This window comes from Mobula hypostoma, chromosome 1, assembly GCF_963921235.1.
Source record: "Mobula hypostoma chromosome 1, sMobHyp1.1, whole genome shotgun sequence".
NCBI lineage: Eukaryota > Metazoa > Chordata > Chondrichthyes > Myliobatiformes > Myliobatidae > Mobula > Mobula hypostoma.
In genome coordinates, this window is record NC_086097.1 from 85,400,464 (window position 1) to 85,421,617 (window position 21,154).

A 21,154-nucleotide genomic window follows, 5' to 3' on the forward strand; every position below is an offset into this window, starting at 1 on the left:
CATCAACCATGGGGTTGAGTTCAAGAGCCTTGAGGTAATGTTACAGCTTTATAAGACCTTAGTTAGACCCCACTTGGAGTGCTGTGTACAGTTCTGGTCACCTCATTACAGGAGGAATGTGAATACGATAGAGAGAGTGCAGAAGAGATTTACAAGGATGTTGCCTGGATTGGAGAGCATGCCTTATGAGAATAGGTTGAGTGAACTTGGCCTATTCTCCTTGGAGTGACAGAGGATGAGAGGTGACCTGACAGAGGTATATAAGATGATGAGAGGCATTGATCGTGTGGATAGCCAGAGGCTTTATCCCAGGGCTGAAATGGCTAACGCGAGGTGCACAGTTTTAAGGTACTTGGAAGTAGGTACAAGGGGGATGTCAGAGGTAAGTTTTCACACGGAGAGTGGTGGGTGCATGGAATGCACTGCCTGTAATGGTGGTAGAGGCGGATACAATAGGGTCTTTTAAGAAACTCTTAGATAGGTACATGGACCTTAGAAAAATAGAGGACTGCGCAGTAGGGAAATTCTAGGCAGTTTCTATATTAGGTTACATCATTGGCACAACATTGTGGGCCGAAGGGCCTGTAATGTGCTTTAGATTTCCATGTCCTATATTCCATTATGCTGAGCACTGGCGCTCCCCAAGTCTGTGTGCTCTGCCCACTGCTGCTCACACTGCTGACGCATGCTGTGTCGCAGGATTCAGCTCAAACCCTGTCATCAGGTTTGTGGATGACACAACAGTGGTTGGCCTCATCAATAATGATGATGTGTCAGAGTCGGAGCTGGTAGACTGGTGTGAGAAGAACAACCTAAGTCTCAACATGGATAAGACCAAGGAAATCTTTGTGGACTTCAGGTACATGCAGATGAACCATCTCCCCGCCCCCCCACCCACCCCCCATGAATACCTGGCTCCTCTGGAAAGAGAGTTAAGTTCACCAAGTTTCTGGGAGTTCACATCATGGATCCCTTCATCTGGTACCTCAATATCACCTCCCTGAACAAGAAGGCACAGCTTCTTGTGTATTATGTGTGTGTTATTTGTACTACTGTACTTTACACCCTGGTCCAGAGAAATGTTGTTTCATTTGACAGAATACATGAATATAGTTAAATGACAATAAACTTGACTTGACTCAACTTGATAATGCCTCAGTAGACAAGTTCTCCAGTCTTTCATGACTGAGCATTGTTGTGATATTTTCCCTGGCTAGTGACACTAATCCTCCATCTTTAATCTCTCCTGCTCTGTCATATCTAAAATAATGGAACTTCAGATAATTAAGCTGCCAGTCCTGCCACTCCTGTAACCAAGTCATAATTCATAATTCCAGGTGTTGATCCATGCCCCGAGCTCAGCTATCATTCCTACGATACTTTTGCATTGAAATATATGCAGCTCAGGGCACGAGTCACACCATGCTTAGCCTTTTGATTCCTGTCTTTGTCTGAGGTCTTAACAACATCTTTCTTCACAACTTCTCCACTATCTGGCGCTCTGGTTCCATCCCCCTGTTATTCATGGGTCCATTGGCCCTTCAGTCATCAGATGGCAGAGGGGAAGAAGCTGTTCCCCAAACGATCAGGCTCCATTACCTCTTCTTTGATGATGGTAGTGAGAAGAAGGTAGGCCCTTGATGCTGAGGGCCCTTCAGGATGGATGCCTCCTTCTTGAGGCATCGCTTTTTGAAGATGTCCTCAATGTTGGGCAGGCTAGAGCTCATGATGAAGCTGGCTGAGTTCGCAACCCTCCGCAGCTTCTCCAATCCTGTGCATTGGTGCCTCCATACCAGACGGCGATGCAGCCTGTCAGGATGCTCCCCACGGTACATCTGTACACATTTTCCGGAGTCTTTGGTGGCATATCAAATCTCCCCAAACTCCTAATCATATATGTTTGCTGCCTTGTCTTCTTCAGAACTGCATCACTATGCAGGGCCCAGGTTAGATCTTCAGAGATGTTGACTCCGCATTTTCCTACATTGTTCATTGGCTTGGGGCTTGGATAACTGGATTTGATTGGGAACCTTTCTAAACAGCCAATACATTTGAAATGAAGGCATAAAGCAGTACAAATCAAACACCCAGGTAGGTCTGGAAGACTCTCTTTCATTCTGCAGTATGAAGTAATCAGAAAGTTCCCTGGAAAACCATCTTGACCAGTAAGTAAAATCTCTATAGACATTAATGCCACAAAATACCCTCTTGAATATGGATGGACTGCAGAATAGGAATGAAATGATTCAGTAGAGCAGTGAAGATAAAAATCTTTTTTGTTATTTTACTCTTTCTAAATACACTTGTACCACCCTCATTTTCTATACTCACAGTGCTCTGCTGTGACATCTCCTTCTATTCTAAAGTCATAGACAGAGCAAGAAAGCATGAAAACCCTTCAGTCCACTAAGTTCCTGCTGACCATCAAGAACCTATTTTTACATTAATCATACCCTAACTTATTTTGCTCCATGCACGGTCCTAACCACTCCACCCCAATCCCACTCCCTAGATCTAACCACTCATCTACACACTAACAGTGACCAGTTAACCCCCTAACCCAGACATTTGGGATGTGGAGGTAAAATTGGAGTCCCTGAATGAAATCCATGTGGTCACAGGAACGATGTTCACAGATGGCACAAGAAGGCATCTTCACTAGTTCCAGTAAACACAATTTTGGGCACCACAAGGGGAATGGAATATTATGGAGAAGAAATAGGATTTGAGGCAGTCCAACTGGCCCCTCAGGTCTGCCCCACCATTCCATACGATTATGGCTGATTGACCACAGGCCTCAGCTCCTCTATGCCAGATTCTCATGGCCATCAATCCCATTGGTGGGCTTTGGAGTCACCTATGGCAGACCTCCATCAGTGAAGCAGGTAGATTTTTACACCAGTTTCATGTTGCTTATTGCTTCATGGTATTCTTTATCTTCTCCAAGGATCGTCACCTTGTCATGGCGCAGAAGCTTGTGAGCTCCTGATATCCCAAGAGTGATGCCGCCTGGAGTTTAGCCGTCTGGCGCTTAGCTGCAGGTAGGGTCACCCATGATGGTAAGGTCAAGAGGAAGACCAGGCAAAGAGTGATCCAACCAAGACCTTCATAGTAGAGCTGCCAAAAGATGATGACACATCACAAAGGCAGTTGTTTTGCATTGCATGCCACAGGACCCTGACCCCGATTGTTCAGGACTGTGTGGCAGTTGTCCATGCATCAGCTTCTCCATGTTAATCCAAGTCATGCATGGTCATTCTCCACTAAGGGAATACAGCCACCTGAACACCCACCAGTCGACACCTGGTGAGGAGAACATCAGACTTAACTTGAGCGATCGCACCTCCACTACTGCTTACACTTTTTTTGAATTTCTGTATTCCCCAGCTGCCACTTAAGTTCCTGTGCTGGATCAGTAGTTCAGGGCTCCAGCTGCCAGTCCAGTAAGCACGATCACCTACAGTACTGCATCCCAACAGCTTAACGACTATTGTGTTCAAATCGGCCCTTTCTTTTGCAGGCAGAGTCTGCTTGCCTTTTAAGTGGCGTCAGAAATGCCCCAACCCACCAGGTGATCTTGCGCAGTCCAGTTAAGTATTACCATGACTCAGAACTTTACTAAAATGTCTGAGGGGCATCAAAGGTTGGAGCAGAGTGAAAAGACAAAGCATATGTTCCATACACTGTGTGATGTAATTTCTGTGTTGAATTCATAGGTGACAATCCAGAAATCTAAACATTATTACTCTGAATAGGGATCATATTCACAGTGCTGAACACCAGTATCAGATAACGTTGCCACCTCTATTTGCTTTGAAGGGTTCAATTCCTCAGCTGCTTTGCTGCTGAAGGGTCTCTTTTCTGAACCAATTGTACTGGCTGCTAAGAAATGCATCAGGGTCTGTCAAGAGTCCTGTTGGCTCAGCCGTGTGCTCCAGTGTAAAATGAGAAGCAGACTTTTGCAATTCCAACAGCTGGTAACAACAGAGCAATAAAAATAGGACAGATGATGGTTATTTCGTCAATTCTGTCATATCCAATGTGAGCTAGTATTAGCTGTTGGCAGAATGAGAGGACATTGACATTATCAAAATGACAATGGATAGATGTTGATGTAAATGGAGGAGAGCTCAGAACGAATGCCAAGAGTAAATGGCTACTCATTTTTTATTGAAAGGTGTATAGATTTGCTAATATAGGCCGTCCCTCAGTAATAAACAAGTTCTGTTTATTAAACAGATATCCTTAAGTTGATTTTGTTCATAAATCGGAAAATACAGAGAAATCACGTGATGCAGTCACCATACCTCTACAATGTAATAAATGGCATCAAGTACACGTAAGACTGATAAAAGAACAACAACTAAATATTGAGAATAAGAGCAGAAACTGGTTCTGCTATTCATTAGAACAAAGAAAGAAGTTGGACTTTGGAATTTAATAATAATAATAATGATATGGGAGTCCACTCATATGCTGGCGGTGTCCATAAATTGTAAAGAAAGCTTTTAGCACGTTGGCCCACATAAATCAAGGCACTGAATACAAGAGTTGGGACATTTTCTTGAAGTGGTACAAAATGTTGGTAAGGCTGATATTAGTGTATTGTGTACAGTTCTGGTCACCCACCTACAGGAAAGATATCAATATGTTTTAAAGAGGGCTCCACGATACTGTAGCGGTCAGTGGGGCGCTAACAGAGTTGGGGGCACTGGAGGTCAGAGTTCAATTCTGACGCTATCTGTAAGGAGTTTGTACATTCCTCCCCGTAACCACATGGGTTTCTACCAAATGCTCCGGTTTCTTCCAGAGACATACTGGTTAGTAGGTTAATTGGCTGTTGTAAATTGTCCAGTGATTAGGCTTGGGTTGCTGGGCAGTGCGGCTTGTGGGGCAGGAATGTCTGTTCCACACTGTATCTCTAAATAACATAAATAATGCAGTGAAAATGTACGAGGATGTTCCCGGAATATGAGGACCAGAGTCACAGGGAAAAGGTGAACAGATTAATACTTTATTCCCTGCAGCACAGGAAAATGGGGGAGGTGAGGATTTATAAAGGTACAGTATTCAAAATTACAAGGAGGTATAAATAGTGTAAATGCATGCCAGTTTTTTCCTCTTAGGTTGGTTTATTCTAATTGTCAGACGTCACTTTGTCGTGATTGGTTAGTTTAGAAACTGCAGCAGCTTTCCCCATTGGTTAGCTGCCTGGTGTCAAGTTTCAAATATCCTGGGCATACAGAGAGCATGTGTAGGGGATTGTTTAAGGCAAGCACTGCACGTGACCGTTGGAAAGATTTGCTCTGGGCATGCTTTTAACTAAGTATCTTTGCTGAATGTACTGTATGTCAATTGAATGTTCAGCTTAGTAGCTTCTGTAACTTGGGGAACATGAATGTTCCGTTGAATTTTTGCTGTTTGTAAATAAGTGATTAATATACTAATTCACAGTCAGCGTCTTCTGTCTCACTTGCTAGACCTGTGAACCTGATTCAACATCACAGTTGGGTAAAATGACAACGAGAGGTGTTAGGCTTATGGTGAAACATAAAATTTAAGGAGAAACTGAGGGGAAATGAGTGTAGATCGAGCTGCCAGCAGAAATGGTAACTGTGGGTTCGAGAAAAATTTGAACAGGTACATGGATGGGAAGGGTTTGGAGGAATATGGTCCAGGTGCAGAAGATCAGGTTGGCATTGACAAAATTGGCTGAGGGGTCTGCGTCTGTGCTCTAGTACTTTATAAGTGTAAGGGAGGCATAGATAGACAACGTATCTTTTTCTCAGGGTTGAAATGTATAATACAAGACATGTATTTAAGGTGATGGGGGGTAATTTCAAAGGAGATGTAAGGGACATATTTATTATTTACTTTGTGGTCATTTCTTACTTATATAATTGGTTTGGAAAACCTTTGCAAGCTGAAAGGCCTGTTTCTGGCTGTGTTCTTCTATGCTGGCTTTCAGATCAATCCTATCACACATTTCCCTACAATCACGTTCATTAGCTCCCCTCTGATTCTACCACAACTCCCCCTGCACCAAGGGCAATTAAAGGAGCTAATTAACTTTTCAATTAGCACTTCTCTGTGATGGTGCAAGAAACCAGAGCACCTAGGGGGAATTCACTTGCTCAGGGAGAACCCACAGCCTCCGGCTGGAGGCCAGGCTTGAACCTACGTCAGTGAGCATTTGAGAAGCAGCACTCGCTGCTGTTCCCTATCCACTGAGAGAGTTCCTGCGCCCCAAGAGGGAGCAGAATTCCTTTCTCTCTTTCTTTTCCCTATACAAGTTTGCTGATGACACCACTGTTGTGGGCTGTATCAAAGGGGGTGATGATTCAGAATACAGGAGGGAGATTGAAAACTTGGGCTGAGTAGCATAACAGCAACAACCTCTCAATGTCAATAAGACTGCGGAACTGATTATAAACTTCAGGAGAGGGAAACCAGAAGTCCATGAGTCAGGAATCAACAGAGGATCAGAGATGGAGAGGGTCAGTAACTTTAAATTTCTGGATGTCACTCTCTCAGAGGATGGGTCCTGGACCCATCACATAAATATAATTGCAAAGAAAGCAGAACAGTGCCTCTACTTCCTCAGGAGTCTGTGGAGGTTCGGCATGTCATCGAAACCTTGGCAAACTTCTATAGCTGTCTGGTGGAAAGTATGCTGACTGGCTACATTATGTCCTGGTATGGGAACGCCAATGCCTTTGAGTGGAAAATCCTACAGAAGGTGGTGGATTCAGCCCAGTACATCAAGAGTAAAACCCTCTCAACCATTGAGCACATCTACGTAAAATGTTGCTGTGGAAAAGCAGCATCCAACATCAAAGGCCCTAACTGCCCAGGCCATGCTCCTTTCTCACTGCTGCCATCAGGGAGAAGATACAAGTACCTCAGGACTCACACCAGCAGGATCAAGAACAGTTACTACCCCTCAACCATAAGGCTCTTGAACAGAAGGGGATACATACACTCATTTAAGGACTCTGTTATATTGCTATTTCATGCTCATCATTTATTGCTATTTATTTATATCTGTATTTGTAGTTTGTTTACAGTTAACAGCCTTTGACGTTACAGTTTACAGTTACTGTTCTATCTAAGTTTGCCTGCAGAAAAAGAAGTTCAGGGTTGTATGCGGTGACATATATGTACTCTGATAAGAAACTTTACTTTGAACTTTGAAGTTTTCCCTGTGGACCTCAATTGCCAATGGAGAAAGAAGAAAATTTGTGTCTGAGTTTCTACTGAGTCGGAAAGTGACTAGAACTATAGGTCATGGGTTAAGGGTGAAAGGTAAAATGTTTAAGGGGAACACGAGGGAGAACTTCCTCACTCAGAGAGTGGTGAGAGTGTGGAACGAATTGCCAGAAGCAGTGAAAATAAGTTTGATTTCAACATTTAAGAGAAATTTGGATGGGTGCATGGATTGGAGGGATATGGAGGGCTATGATCTGCATGCAGGATAATGGGACTAGGCTGAGTTTGTTGCCCATCAATGACTAGATGGACCAAATGGCCTGTTTCTGTGCTGCAGTGTTCTATGACTATGATTCTGAGAAGAGGAGTTGAGGCCAGAATAGATCAAACATAATCACAACAAACAGTGGGGCAACCTGGAGGAGTTCAGTGGCCTATACCTGCACCTATCTTCTACTGTTCTTGTGTTGTGGTCCACAGTCACCTGTTGTGGCTTCTCCAAAGGCAATTAAGTTTTTACAACAATCCACCAGTTTCATAACTGTAATTACCTAGAGTATCGTTTTTAAATATCTATCTAGGTTGGATTTACGCTCCTAGTTCTAGATCAGTGTCCACAGTGCACCAGCTGCCCTCCAGTAATATAGCTACTGTGGGGACACATGGCACAGCCTAATGATTGCTGCATTAATAAATATCCCCTTCCTCCTGCAGGTAGTGTGTTTCAGTCAAATCTACCAGCAACAATACCCGCTGTGTTACAGTGTCACACCTTCCTCGAGCCTGTCCACTGTTCAACTTGTGATACATACGAACACGGCCAAGAGCGCACTGAGATGGGAATGGAGTGAAGGAATACTAGATCAGAGCAGGATGAGGGCGAGAGCTGAACTCTGACAGATATGGATTAACAAAGAAAGGAAACCATTGCTGAAGGCAGTTGACATTTGGGTGATGGATTTTTCTGGCATTTAAACGAATGGAAGAATTGTACACTCTCCTGCAGCTGGCTTCAATTCACCATTAACATTGTCCTCAGGTTCTGTAACATTTCAGATCTTCACCAAATATTAAATGAGGAAAGGACTTATTTCCCAGTGGGATTTGTCAGCAGGACATAAGAAAGAATGAAAGGTGATACGAAGCACCAAGAGACGGTTCTGTCCACTACCACACTCTATCCTTGACAACATGGCAATTCTTCTTTGAAATTAAATTTGTTATCACGCTTTATCTATTTTCTTGCACAGCTCATCAGTTTTCACACACACACCCTGTCAAGAGCATTCCCTCACTTTCCTTCGTTCTTTTCCACAGGGCTCAGCTTATAATTGTGTTGTGTCAGAAGCAGGAGCTTCTTCCATTTACCAGCAGCCTCGCTGATCACTGCATTGCCATTTGTCGAAGCCAAGTCAGCACAGGCACACAGAACAGGAATCCAGATCATGCTAGCACAATGCACACCAAATGCTGGAGGAACTCAGCAGGGCAGGCAGCGTCTACGGAAATGAGTAAACAGTCGACATTTTGAGCTGAGACCCTTCTTCAGGACTGAGAAGGAGGGGGAAAACGCCAGAATAAAAAGATGCGGGGTGGGTAAGGAGGCTAGCTGGAAGGTGGTAGGGGAAATAAGGTGGCTGTCATGCTACCAGCAGTCTTAATGCTCTCATTATATTACCTCACTTGACCAATGGGATGATTTGATCACTTCGTATTTCCCGCCCTGACGATTCCACAGATGAAGCTCAGGTTGGAAATTACATAGAAACATAGAAAATAGGTGCAGGAGTAGGCCATTCGGCCCTTCGAGCCTGCACCGCCATTTATTATGATCATGGCTGATCATCCAACTCAGAACCCTGCACCAGCCTTCCCTCCATACCCCCTGATCCCCATAGCCACAAGGGCCATATCTAACTCCCTCTTAAATACAGCCAATGAACTGGCCTCAACTGTTTCCTGTGGCAGAAATTTCCACAGATTCACCACTCTCTGTGTGAAGAAGTTTTTCCTAATCTCGGTCCTAAAAGGCTTCCCCTTTATCCTCAAACGGTGACCTCTCGTTCTGGACTTCCCCAACATCGGGAACAATCTTCCTGCATCTAGCCTGTCCAATCCCTTTAGGATTTTATACGTTTCAATTAGATCCCCCCTCAATCTTCTAAATTCCAACGAGTACAAGCCCAGTTCATCCAGTCTTTCTTCATATGAAAGTCCTGTCATCCCAGGAATCAATCTGGTGAACCTTCTTTGTACTCCTTCTATGGCAAGGATGTCTTTCCTCAGATTAGGGGACCAAAACTGCACACAATACTCCAGGTGTGGTCTCACCAAGGCCTTGTACAACTGCAGTAGTACCTCCCTGCTCCTGTACTCGAACCCTCTCGCTATAAATGCCAGCATACCATTCGCTTTTTTCACCGCCTGCTGTACCTGCATGCCCACTTTCAATGACTGGTGTATAATGACACCCAGGTCTTGTTGCACCTCCCCTTTTCCTAATCGGCCACCATTCAGATAATAATCTGTTTTCCTATTTTTGCCACCAAAGTGGATAACTTCACATTTATCCACATTAAATTGCATCTGCCATGAATTTGCCCACTCACCCAACCTATCCAAGTCACCCTGCATCCTCTTAGCATCCTCCTCACAGCTAACACTGCCGCCCAGCTTCGTGTCATCCGCAAACTTGGAGATGCTGCATTTAATTCCCTCATCCAAGTCATTAATATATATTGTAAACAACTGGAGTCCCAGCACTGAGCCTTGCGGTACCCCACTAGTCACTGCCTGCCATTCTGAAAAGGTCCCGTTTATTCCCACTCTTTGCTTCCTGTCTGCTAACCAATTCTCTATCCACATCAATACCTTACCCCCAATACCGCGTGCTTTAAGTTTGCACACTAATCTCCTGTGTGGGACCTTGTCAAAAGCCTTTTGAAAATCCAAATATACCACATCCACTGGTTCTCCCCTATCCACTCTACTAGTTACATCCTCAAAAAATTCTATGAGATTCGTCAGACATGATTTTCCTTTCACAAATCCATGCTGACTTTGTCCGATGATTTCACCGCTTTCCAAATGTGCTGTTATCACATCTTTGATAACTGACTCCAGCAGTTTCCCCACCACTGACGTTAGGCTAACCGGTCTATAATTCCCAGGTTTCTCTCTCCCTCCTTTTTTAAAAAGTGGGGTTACATTAGCCACCCTCCAATCCTCAGGAACTAGTCCAGAATCTAACGAGTTTTGAAAAATTATCACTAATGCATCCACTATTTCTTGGGCTACTTCCTTAAGCACTCTGGGATGCAGACCATCTGGCCCTGGGGATTTATCTGCCTTTAATCCCTTCAATTTACCCAACACCACTTCCCTACTAACATGTATTTCGCTCAGTTCCTCCATCTCACTGGACCCTCTGTCCCCTACCTTTCTGGAAGATTATTTATGTCCTCCTTAGTGAAGACAGAACCAAAGTAATTATTCAATTGGTCTGCCATGTCCTTGCTCCCCATAATCAATTCACCTGTTTCTGTTTGTAGGGGACCTACATTTGTCTTTACCAGTCTTTTCCTTTTTACATATCTATAAAAGCTTTTACAGTCAGTTTTTATGTTCCCTGCCAGTTTTCTCTCATAATCTTTTTTCCCCTTCCTAATTAAGCCCTTTGTCCTCCTCTGCTGAACTCTGAATTTCTCCCAGTCCTCAGGTGAGCAGCTTTTTCTGGCTAATTTGTATGCTTCTTCTTTGGAATTGATACTATCCCTAATTTCTCTTGTCAGCCACAGGTGCACTACCTTCCTTGATTTATTCTTTTGCCAAACTGGGATGAACAATTGTAGTTCATCCATGCAATTCTTAAATGCTTGCCATTGCATATCCACCGTCAATCCTTTAAGTGTCATTTGCCAGTCTATCTTAGCTAATTCACGTCTCATACCTTCAAAGTTACCCCTCTTTAAGTTCAGAACCTTTGTTTCTGAATTAACTATGTCACTCTCCATCTTAATGAAGAATTCCACCATATTATGGTCACTCTTACCCAAGGGGCCTCTCACGACAAGATTGCTAATTAACCCTTCCTCATTGCTCAAAACCCAGTCTAGAATAGCCTGCTCTCTAGTTGGTTCCTCGACATGTTGGTTCAAAAAACCATCCCGCATACATTCCAAGAAATCCTCTTCCTCAGCACCTTTACCAATTTGGTTCACCCAATCTACATGTAGTTTGAAGTCACCCATTATAACTGCTGTTCCTTTATTGCACACATTTCTAATTTCCTGTTTAGTACCATCTCCGACCTCACTACTACTCTTAGGTGGCCTGTACACAACTCCTACCAGCGTTTTCTGCCCCTTAGTGTTATGCAGCTCTACCCATATCAATTCCACATCTTCCCGGCTTATGTCCTTCCTTTCTATTGCGTTAATCTCATCTTTAACCAGCAACGCCACCCCACCTCCTTTTCTTTCATGTCTATCCCTCCTGCATATTGAATATCCCTGAACGTTGAGCTCCCATCCTTGGTCACCCTGGAGCCATGTCTCTGTGATCCCAACTATGTCATAATCATTAATAGCTATCTGCACTTTCAATTCATCCACCTTGTTACAAATGCTCCTTGCATCCCTTACATCTAGGCCTCTAGTCCATGCCACATGCTTGGGGATAAAAGTAGAACTCAGATGAGCTGCCTTTGGTGCTGCTTTGAGTTCAGCAACATGGTGGATTTATTGTGGAACAAATAAAGGAGGTTTGTAGCTTGCCCAGGGGAGCAGATGGTATCAGCTTTAAAATCATGGCCAACGTGAGAGCAGTGTGTTTATTTAATACTATTATTTTAGTGTCTGTGATTTACTGTTCTTCCTCTTCCACCATTTACCACGAATTGTGTACTTGCTGATAAACCAGCTTGAAAGTTACAGTGATTCATAAGTCCTGCTGCTAGCTGTCCAGTACCCAAGGTCACGGTGATGAATATGCCCTGCTATTAACTGTTCCCTACACAGACTCGGTGCGCTGAGAGCCTCATGCTGTCACATGCCCACTCAGAGAGGAGTAAGACCACCCTTTTCTCACACTTCAATATGTCTTCCTCACAATAACTGGCTATTCAGACACAAAGAGATGTCCCTGCCACCATTGGAGATGATGGCTGACTCCTCCTCTCAACTGTCACTCCACACCATGTGATAGGCGCGCCTTGCTGCCAACTGCTCCCAACGCACTGTTGTAGGATGATCATGGACTCCTCTCACGTTCTGAGTGATGATGGTGCTCGGCTCTTGATAGACCCCCAACGAAACTTGAGAGCATGAGTTTAAGGAGAGAGGGGAAAGATTTAAAGGGGACCTGAGTGGCAGGTTTATAACACAGGTGGGTATATAGACCGGGCTGCCTGACAAGGTGGTAGAGGCAGGTACAATTATAACATTTAAAGAGTGTTTAGATAGATACATGGAAAGGCATGGTTTGGATGTAAGGGTTCCCAATCTGGGGTCCATAGACCCCTTACTTAATGGTATTTGTCCATGGTATTAAAAAGGTGTTGGGAACCCTGGTTTAGAGGGATGTGGACCGAATGAAGGATAATGGATTAGCTCAGTTAAACACCTCAGTCGGCCCGGATGAGTTCTGTTCTGTTCTGTGCTGTATAACTCTTTGACTCCAAATGTATTTTATTAACGTGATCATATTTATAATACCTTCCATTTCCAACCAGAGCATTATCTATTACTAAACATTACATTATCAGTGAAGCATATTATTTTCTTCAATCATTTCAATAAATTTTAAGATTTCTTTCTAGAAACTGGCTGTCAATTATTCATGTTGCAGCAGCAAGCCAGATAATCTGATTGGATGCCTGACATTCTACAGCCATCAAGTGGGCAACTCACTGTCCAATGACAAACCTGATGAACTCACAGGGAATTTTGGCAAATGGGTCACACTATGGCACTTGGCATTTATTGTCCAACAGGAGGCAATCATGTAACCAGCTCCTCTCACACTTCCTTTCTATCATACATGATTGGTGATGCCTCTAGTCTGTGTCTTTGTTGCAGTGATGTGTGACTACATATCTGTCTCTTCCAACCTGAAACCACTGCTGAGAAACAATTCCCATATTGACTATTAGAAGACTGAATATGTTTTAAAATATTGCTTTAATTAGTGTTAAGCCTTTATTTATTAGGGGTTAGAAGAAAGAGTGAGGATCTCATGGAAACATACAGAATTCTGACTGGGTTCAAGAGGCTGGGTGAAGGGAAAATGTTCTGCCTCGCCTGGGGAAAGGGGATGTTATGGTCACAGGATACAGGGTACAGCATTTAGAACTGAGGGTGGTGAGCCTGCAGAATTTTCTACCACAGGAGGCAGTACAATCATATCATTGAAGAAGAAGCTGGATAGATTTCTAAACACAAAATATATCAAGGGATGTGGGGAAAGAGCAGAAATAGGGCAATGACTCAGCCACGACTACATAGAATGACAGAAAAGCCTAGAGAGGACGGATGGTCTAATTACATTCCTATTTCTGATGTTCTGATATTTTTGGTTTTATTTTAAAATTCTAAATTCAGTCCCAGTTTTCATTGAATTAATTGGCCAGGATATCCTGCTTAGTTGGCTGGGAAACACCATGGACCGATACAATTAATTGCCCAAAATACCAGCCAAAAAAGTATGGGTACAGGTGGAAGACACTTACATAGGCACATAAAGTTTACAAAATTCACTGAAATTATTGGGATCTCCATACAGATCTTGGACCAGTTGCCCAATCTGAGTAGCACGTTTTGTTCGGAAACACCAGAAAGATTAGGCTCCACCAGTCCAGAAGCACATCAGAATCAGGTTTATTGCACTGATATATGTTGCGCAGTGTGTTGTTTTGTGGCAGAAGTATAGAGCGCGTGGCGCATGTATTGGCGTGTGGCCAAGAGATTAAGGCGTTTGTCTAGTGATCTGAAGGTCGTGAGTTCGTGCCTTGGCTGAGGCAGTGTGTGTGTCCTTGAGAAAGGCACTTAACCACACATTGCTCTGTGACGACACTGGTGCCAAACTGTATGGGTCCTAATGCCCTTCCCTTGGACGACATTGGTGGCGTGGAGAGGGGAGACTTGCAGCATGGGTAACTGCTGGTTTTCCATACAACCTTGCCCAGGCCTGTGCCCTGGAAACCTTTCAAGGTGCAAATGCATGGTCTCAAGAGACTAACGGATGCCTATATAGAGCAAGACATAAAAAAAACTATAATTTACAATAAATAAAAGAACTGTGCAAAAGCAGGGTAATGAAATAGGGCTCAGGGGTTCATGGAGCATTCAGAAATCTGATGGCAGAAGGAATAAACTCTTCCTACAGTGCTGGGTGTGGGTCCTCAGGCTCCTGTACCTCCTCCCTGATGGTAGTAAGAGAAGACAGCATGCTCTGGATGGTGAGGCTCCTCAATGATGAATGCTGCCTTCTTGAGACACCACACCTGCTGTGGATGCCCTTGGTTGTGGGAAGCTTGGGCCCAGCCATGGGACTACATGCCTCAGCAGCACTTGATCCTGTGCATTGGAGGCTCCATAGCAGGCGACGCAACCACCATGGTTACACCTCATGTTTACATAAGCAATGACACCTGTCACTCAGCAAGGCTGACCTTTGCAGGGTGAATGGCATTTCCCTTTCGAATCGTTGTCACTGCCAGCACTAGTAATATAAATTAGATAATACAGTAAATCACATCCTTTTAAACACTGTTTACTTACTAATGAGAAGCCAGGAGTATCAGTAAAAGCACAGCTTTATTCTTCTGGGATTTCCATAACAGAATCTTGGCTGCAGACAGTTTATTGTAGTGATGATTGCCTCTGATGTCTGCCTTGATTGGCAGAGCTAAACACACTACATGGCGAGGTGGCAAGTTGTTACCTGTCTCCAAAATTCAGCAGCATAGTGAAATTCAGTTTCCCTACACTTGTGCAAATATTTCATAAGAGAAAGTAAAGAGCAACTCCTGTGAGACACCCTCTTCTTACAACTGGCATTAAGGAAAGAGGGTTCGATCCACATTGCACGCATGATCTCCCGACAAGATAACAACGCAGGGGTTTCTGTCTTTGGGTCCACATAATACAAGCAGAGTAGGGATGGGAGTACAAGTTAATAAAACAGAACCAGTCAGTCTTTCCCTGTTCTAAATGCAGAGGTGAGACGTGGGGACAGGAGTGTGAAGATGGAATGCAGGAGGAAAATCCAATTACCTCAAATGTGAGTTAGGTGCACTGGGCCAGGCGTAACTTGAATCACAAACTATGAAGGCTGGGTAATAGGAAGCAATAGGGCACGTTCACTTTAATGTATTCTCGGCTTCTGAATAACAATTCATGCTTTAGTCACCACGGCCATGATTGAGTGACAATATCCATCATGGGTCTGGGTGACAGGAAGTTGAGGGCTCTGCCAGGGCTGACTGCCTGCCCGTCTTCCGAGGATGCATTAGTGCCTGGCTTTCAATGGAGAGGGAGTATGCGGTCACAATGGGGCATTTCCAGTAGCAGAGGGCCCCCCCAGGAAATTAACTGTTTTATAGACAGTCGTAATCATATTTTAATTTTGAATCTATTCTCTGTCTTGAAAATACTGAATGTTTGTACTTTGTGTATATGTTGTGTAAATAAACTTGAATAGTTTTGTAAAAAAAAAAGGAGCAGAATGATTTCTTTCACCAATTGGGGGCCCTTCCCACAGAGAACCAGGTTGCACCACCTCCTGCTGAGAAGATGCACAAAGATTATGGCTCACAGGTAAGCAAAATGTGATCGTTTTGTTGTCGCAAACAACAAAACCATTCCCTTTCAAGAAACAGTTAAAGCAGGCATGTAAACTGAGTTACACACAGAGGAGCTGAAGGAACACATTGGGCCAGGCAACATCTAGGGAGGGAAATGGCCAGTTGACATTTTGGGTCGAGACACGTCATCAGGCTTGGAAAGGAAGAGGGGACGTAGCCAGTATAAAAAGGTGGGGGAAAGGAGTGGAGCAGGAGCTCGTGGGTGATAGGTGGATCTTGGTCAGGGGAGGGCGAGAATGGGAATTATGCAAGAAGCTGGGAGGTGTTTGGGGAAATGACAAACAGCTGAGTAAGATAGAATTTGTTGGCGAGGACAGTGGAACATGGAATAAAGGGATGTAAGTGAGGATTCCAATCGGAGGAATGTGTGTGTGATGGGCAGATTGAGAGAACGAGTCAGGGTAAGGAAATGGGGTGATGGGGGTCAGTGGACTGGTTACCAGATGTTTGAGGAGTCAAAATTCATGCCTTTAGATGGAGAATACCAAGGCAGAATGTGAGGTACCGTTCCTCTAATCTATGCCTAGCATCAACTCAGCAGCAGAGGAGGTTGTGGGCAGACATGTCGGTGTAAGAACGGGAAGTGGAGTTTCAAAAGGTGGTGCGGTGGATGGAGTGAAGATGCTTGATGTGTCAGGTGTGGAGGAGGCAGCACCAGGAGTACTGAATGCATCAAGTGACACTGAAAGACTCAGATGTGAAGAACTGCCTCCCCTGGCAGTACGGTTTGAATGGAGGAGAGGGAGGAGGTACGAGGATCTTGGGGTCCACATCCAGAAATCCCTCAAAGTTGCTGCACAAGTTGATAGGGTTGTTAAGAAAGCATAAGGTGTTCTGGCCCACATTAGTTAGGGGATAGAGTTCAAGAGCTATGTGTTAATGTTGCAGCTCTATAAAACCCTGGTTAAACCACAGTTCTGGTCGCCTCATTATAAGAAGGATGCAGAAGCTTTACAGAGGGTGCAGAGGAGACTTGCCAGGATGATGCCTGGGTTAGACAGCATGTCTTATGAGGATAGGTTGAGCAAACTAGGGCTTTTCTCTTTGGAGTGAAGGAGGATGAGAGTTAGCATGATAGAGGTGTTCAAGGTGATAGGAAGCATAAATTGAGTGGATGGCCAGGTACTTTTCTCCCAGGGCAAAAATGGCTAATATGAGGGGGCATAATTTTAAGGTGACTGGAGCCAAGTACAGGGGGGATGTCAGAGGTAAGCTTCTACATACAAAGTGGAAGGCAGAGGGAGAGAGAGAGAGAGATTTTGATTAAGTACTCTTATTCATTTGAATAATTCATTACAGGTTATATGTATAAGTATGGGAATTGCATACATCATCACGCTACCACGTGATACGTGCTCACCTTGCTAAAAGAAAACTCAAAGTTAGTCCCGCATTTTCAGGCTCCTGTGCCTTCTTTTGAATTAGTTTAATGTTTTGAAGTTACAGAAAATAACAGTTAGATCATAAGTTAAAAGGTCAGTACAACATTGTGGGCTGAAGGGCCTGTACTCTGTTAAAATATTCTTTGTTGTATGTTCTTTGAATCTTGTTGTCCAGATGGCCATGCATAATTATTTTCAAATGTTTAGAGCTGTTATTAACCACAGGGTCAAGTTCTTCATTGGCAGCATTTGCACCTGCTCAGCTGAAGAGCCAGTAGGGAGGTTACAAATTGTTAAAAATTGAGATGCAGCATGGAATTCCGGCCCTTCAAGCCTCCCAGCCAGCAATCCGCTGATTTTAATCCTAGCCTAATCAGGGGCAATTTACAATGACCAATTAACCTTCCAATATTACGCCTTTAGGCTCTGGGAGGAAACTGGGGCACCTGGAGGAAACCTACGCATTGACAGGGAGAACATGCAAACTTCTTACAGGCAGTGGCGGAATTGAACTTGGGTCACCTGTACTGTAAAGTGCTGTGCTAACCACTATGCTACTGTGCCACCCAAATTTCTTTACAAGGAAAATAATGCCTCTTATTAACATTAGTAATGGTCCAAAGAAGAAGATGATCAGAGAAAGTAGGAAATTATTCTGTTATATTGCAGAATCAAAGAGCAGGCTAATACAGAGGAGTTAACTGGATGAAAGGATGGTCGGCTGGTGGCGCAGTGAGATCAGTGCCGGGCTTGAGAACAGAGGTTCCCGAGTTCGATCCAGTGACAGACCGCTCCCGAGTGCGCTCTCCATCCGCGCCGAGTTGATGTCGAGTTCGCAACTCGACCTCATAAAAAAAATCACTAACACTCCCACCTCCAGTTTAACTTCCCACACGGAATATTGTGGAGGATCAAATACCCAAATAACCAAGGATTAGAGAATTAATTCTGTGGGTACAGCTGAGAAATTTGCATAGAATTCATTTATAAATTTAGAATCTGTAATTTATCAGTATATCTAAAGTTTGTTTATCAGATATAGGCTGAATTATTTCAATAGGAATAAAAAAAGTACTCAAACAGGTCATTTGGAAACTGTGGAGAAAAAAATCATGTTAACCATTCTAGACAAAAGCCCTTCAAAAGAATTGAACTTTACTACTAACTCTCATTCACACATGACCTAATGAATCATTGCAGAATTTTCAGCATTTATTTTAGTCTTCTAGCATCCACAATTCATTGATTTTCAGTCCGAATTGCAAGATAGGGGCAGAGGTTTAAAGTATGAGTGAGAATAACAGAGAGATGGACAGAAAGCACCCCTGTGGTCCAACATGTTGTGTGAATGTCAGTGAAAACAAAACAGGGTTATAAATTGATTCTTTAGTGTTGAATTTTACTCTTCACACATAATAAATCACTCTTATTTGAAGGATTATAAAACTTGTGGAGAGTAATTGCCAGATTTACAAAATGACCGGGGCCTGAAGAGACTTGTCCAACAACAATCCATTTTCCTCAAACAGTGAAAAGCTGCTTAAGGTCAGAAACAAATTAGTGATGTTTTATATTACAGGAAAACCCCTCGCTAACAAGAATAAAATAATAATGAATCTGCCTCCTCTAAGGATAGAGATACAATCTGAGAGAGTTTTGCATAGGATGTGCAATTATCTATTCCATTAAATACAACTGGTAGGTCTGTGTGTATTTCATAGATAGGTAAAAGGAATCTTCTGACATGAAGACAAGTTCAGCCAAGAATCTACTTTATCTTAATATTATGCACAATCACACTTAGAGTTAATAGTTTTGGCACTGGGGAATCCTACAGGACAAATTGGAACTTAATACAAAGTGCATTAAGTTTACATCATGAAGTAAATCCATTCGACCATTTTACAAAATGCATTTAAGAGTGTTCTTCGTTAATTAGTGCATACTTGTGTAGTTTCATATTTTATCATACAGGATTATTAGAGTGCATTCAGTAACTCAGGCGTTCCCTTACCTCTGCCAGGCCTGCAGAGAAGTGGTTGCAGTTCTTGTGCATGAGATGGTAAGCATTGCCCTTGAACTCCTTCCCAAGCTCTTCAATAATTTTGTCAACATCTTCCTCTGTGAAGTCTGTGGTGCCAAGGGCAATGGCCTCTCTGAATGAAAACAACAGACTTCTTTTCAGGTTTACATCCTGCACATATAGATTCCCTGTGGCAATGCTCGCAGTTGGAAGATGTATTGTGCATTTGGTTGAATATATTGACGAATACCAAGAGAACAACCCAATTTCTGTACTTGCCACACAACTCTAGAGATTTCTAGTGGTGCTAAAAGGGTGAATTTCCATAATTCTGTGAGAATTCTAGATCAGTAACTTGATTTTTCTGAATAAACACAAATTATAATTTGTAGGTATTTATAACATATACTAAAAGACTGACTGGTTTTAACATATCTCCCATCTGATGATCAGCAGAGTAGCGAACTCTGCCCAAACAAGCAGGCCCAATACCCATTCCTATCCACGAAGTGGAACTGGTTAAAGAGCTGAATGAACGTACTGTGAGAGGACAGGAAGTTTAAACCAATGGCAACTTCTCACCATCTTTAGCTCCTAATGTAGCCGGCTGGGATTTTGTGGCTGTCTGAGATGAACCAGGACCACTGAGAAGATCTCTACACCTCAAATCACCTTGGGTATTATGAAGTTAGGCAGGATGGTCGATATTATTCTTTTGTTCAAGAAAGGTAATAGGAAAAACATTGGGAATTATAGACCAGCGACTTTTACATCAGTAGTAGGTAAACAATTGGAGAGGATTCTTAGAGAGTGTTTACAAGCATTGTGAAGGGCAGGTTGTGTTTCAAGAGCCTGATTGACTTTTTCAAGGAACTGACAAGAGATAAATGTTCTATGCTCTAGGTGACAAAACAGATTGATGAAGCTGGAGCAGTGGACATGATGTATATGGATCTTAGTAAAGTGCTTGATAAGTTTCCCCATAGTAGGCACATTCAGAAAGTCAGGAGACATGGAAACCAGAGAATCGTGGCTGCATGCATACAGAATTGATTGCCCACTGGGGACAGAGGGTATTAGAAGATGGAGTGTATTTTGTCTGGAGGTCCGTAACTAGTGGTGTTCTGCAGGGATCTGTCCTGGGACTCCGGCTTTGACTTAGATGAGGGTTAGTAAGCATGCAGATGACATAAAGGTTGGTAGTGCTGTGGATGGTGTAGAAAGTTGTCATAGGTTAAAAGAGGGGAATTGACGGGATGCAGAGCTTGGTTGAAAAGCAGCAGGTGGAGTTCAGTTCAGAGAAGTGTGAAGTGATACACTTTGGAAGGTCAGCCATGATGGAGAATAGAAGGTTTATAGCAGGATTCTTAGCAGTATGGGGGAACAAAGGGATCTTGGGGTCCATGTCAGTAGTTCCCTCAAAGTTGCCATTTAAGTTGATAGCAAGTTAAGAAGGCATTTGGTGTATTGGCCTTCGTTAGTTGAGGATTGGGTTCAAGAGCCGCCAGGTAATGTTGCAGCTCTATAAAACTCTGGTTAGACTGCTCTTGGAGTGTTGTGTTCATTTCTCATTGCCTCATTATGATGAGGAAGGATGTGGAAGCGTTGGAGAGGGTGTAGATGAGATTTACCTGGATGCTGCCTGGATTACAGTATGTCTCGTGAAGAAGGGCTGAG

General features: G+C 43.3%; 1 protein-coding gene across 1 annotated transcript in view; it reads right to left on the minus strand.

Moving 5' to 3' along the window:
- The window catches only part of LOC134358715 (deubiquitinase DESI2), a 321,094-nt gene that overhangs the window by 18,424 nt on the left and 281,516 nt on the right, over positions 1 to 21,154 (minus strand). The window contains exon 4 of the mRNA XM_063071200.1: positions 19,469 to 19,610. Within this exon, the coding sequence (XP_062927270.1) occupies positions 19,469 to 19,610 (142 nt within the window). The remainder of the gene's footprint in view (positions 1 to 19,468; positions 19,611 to 21,154) is intronic.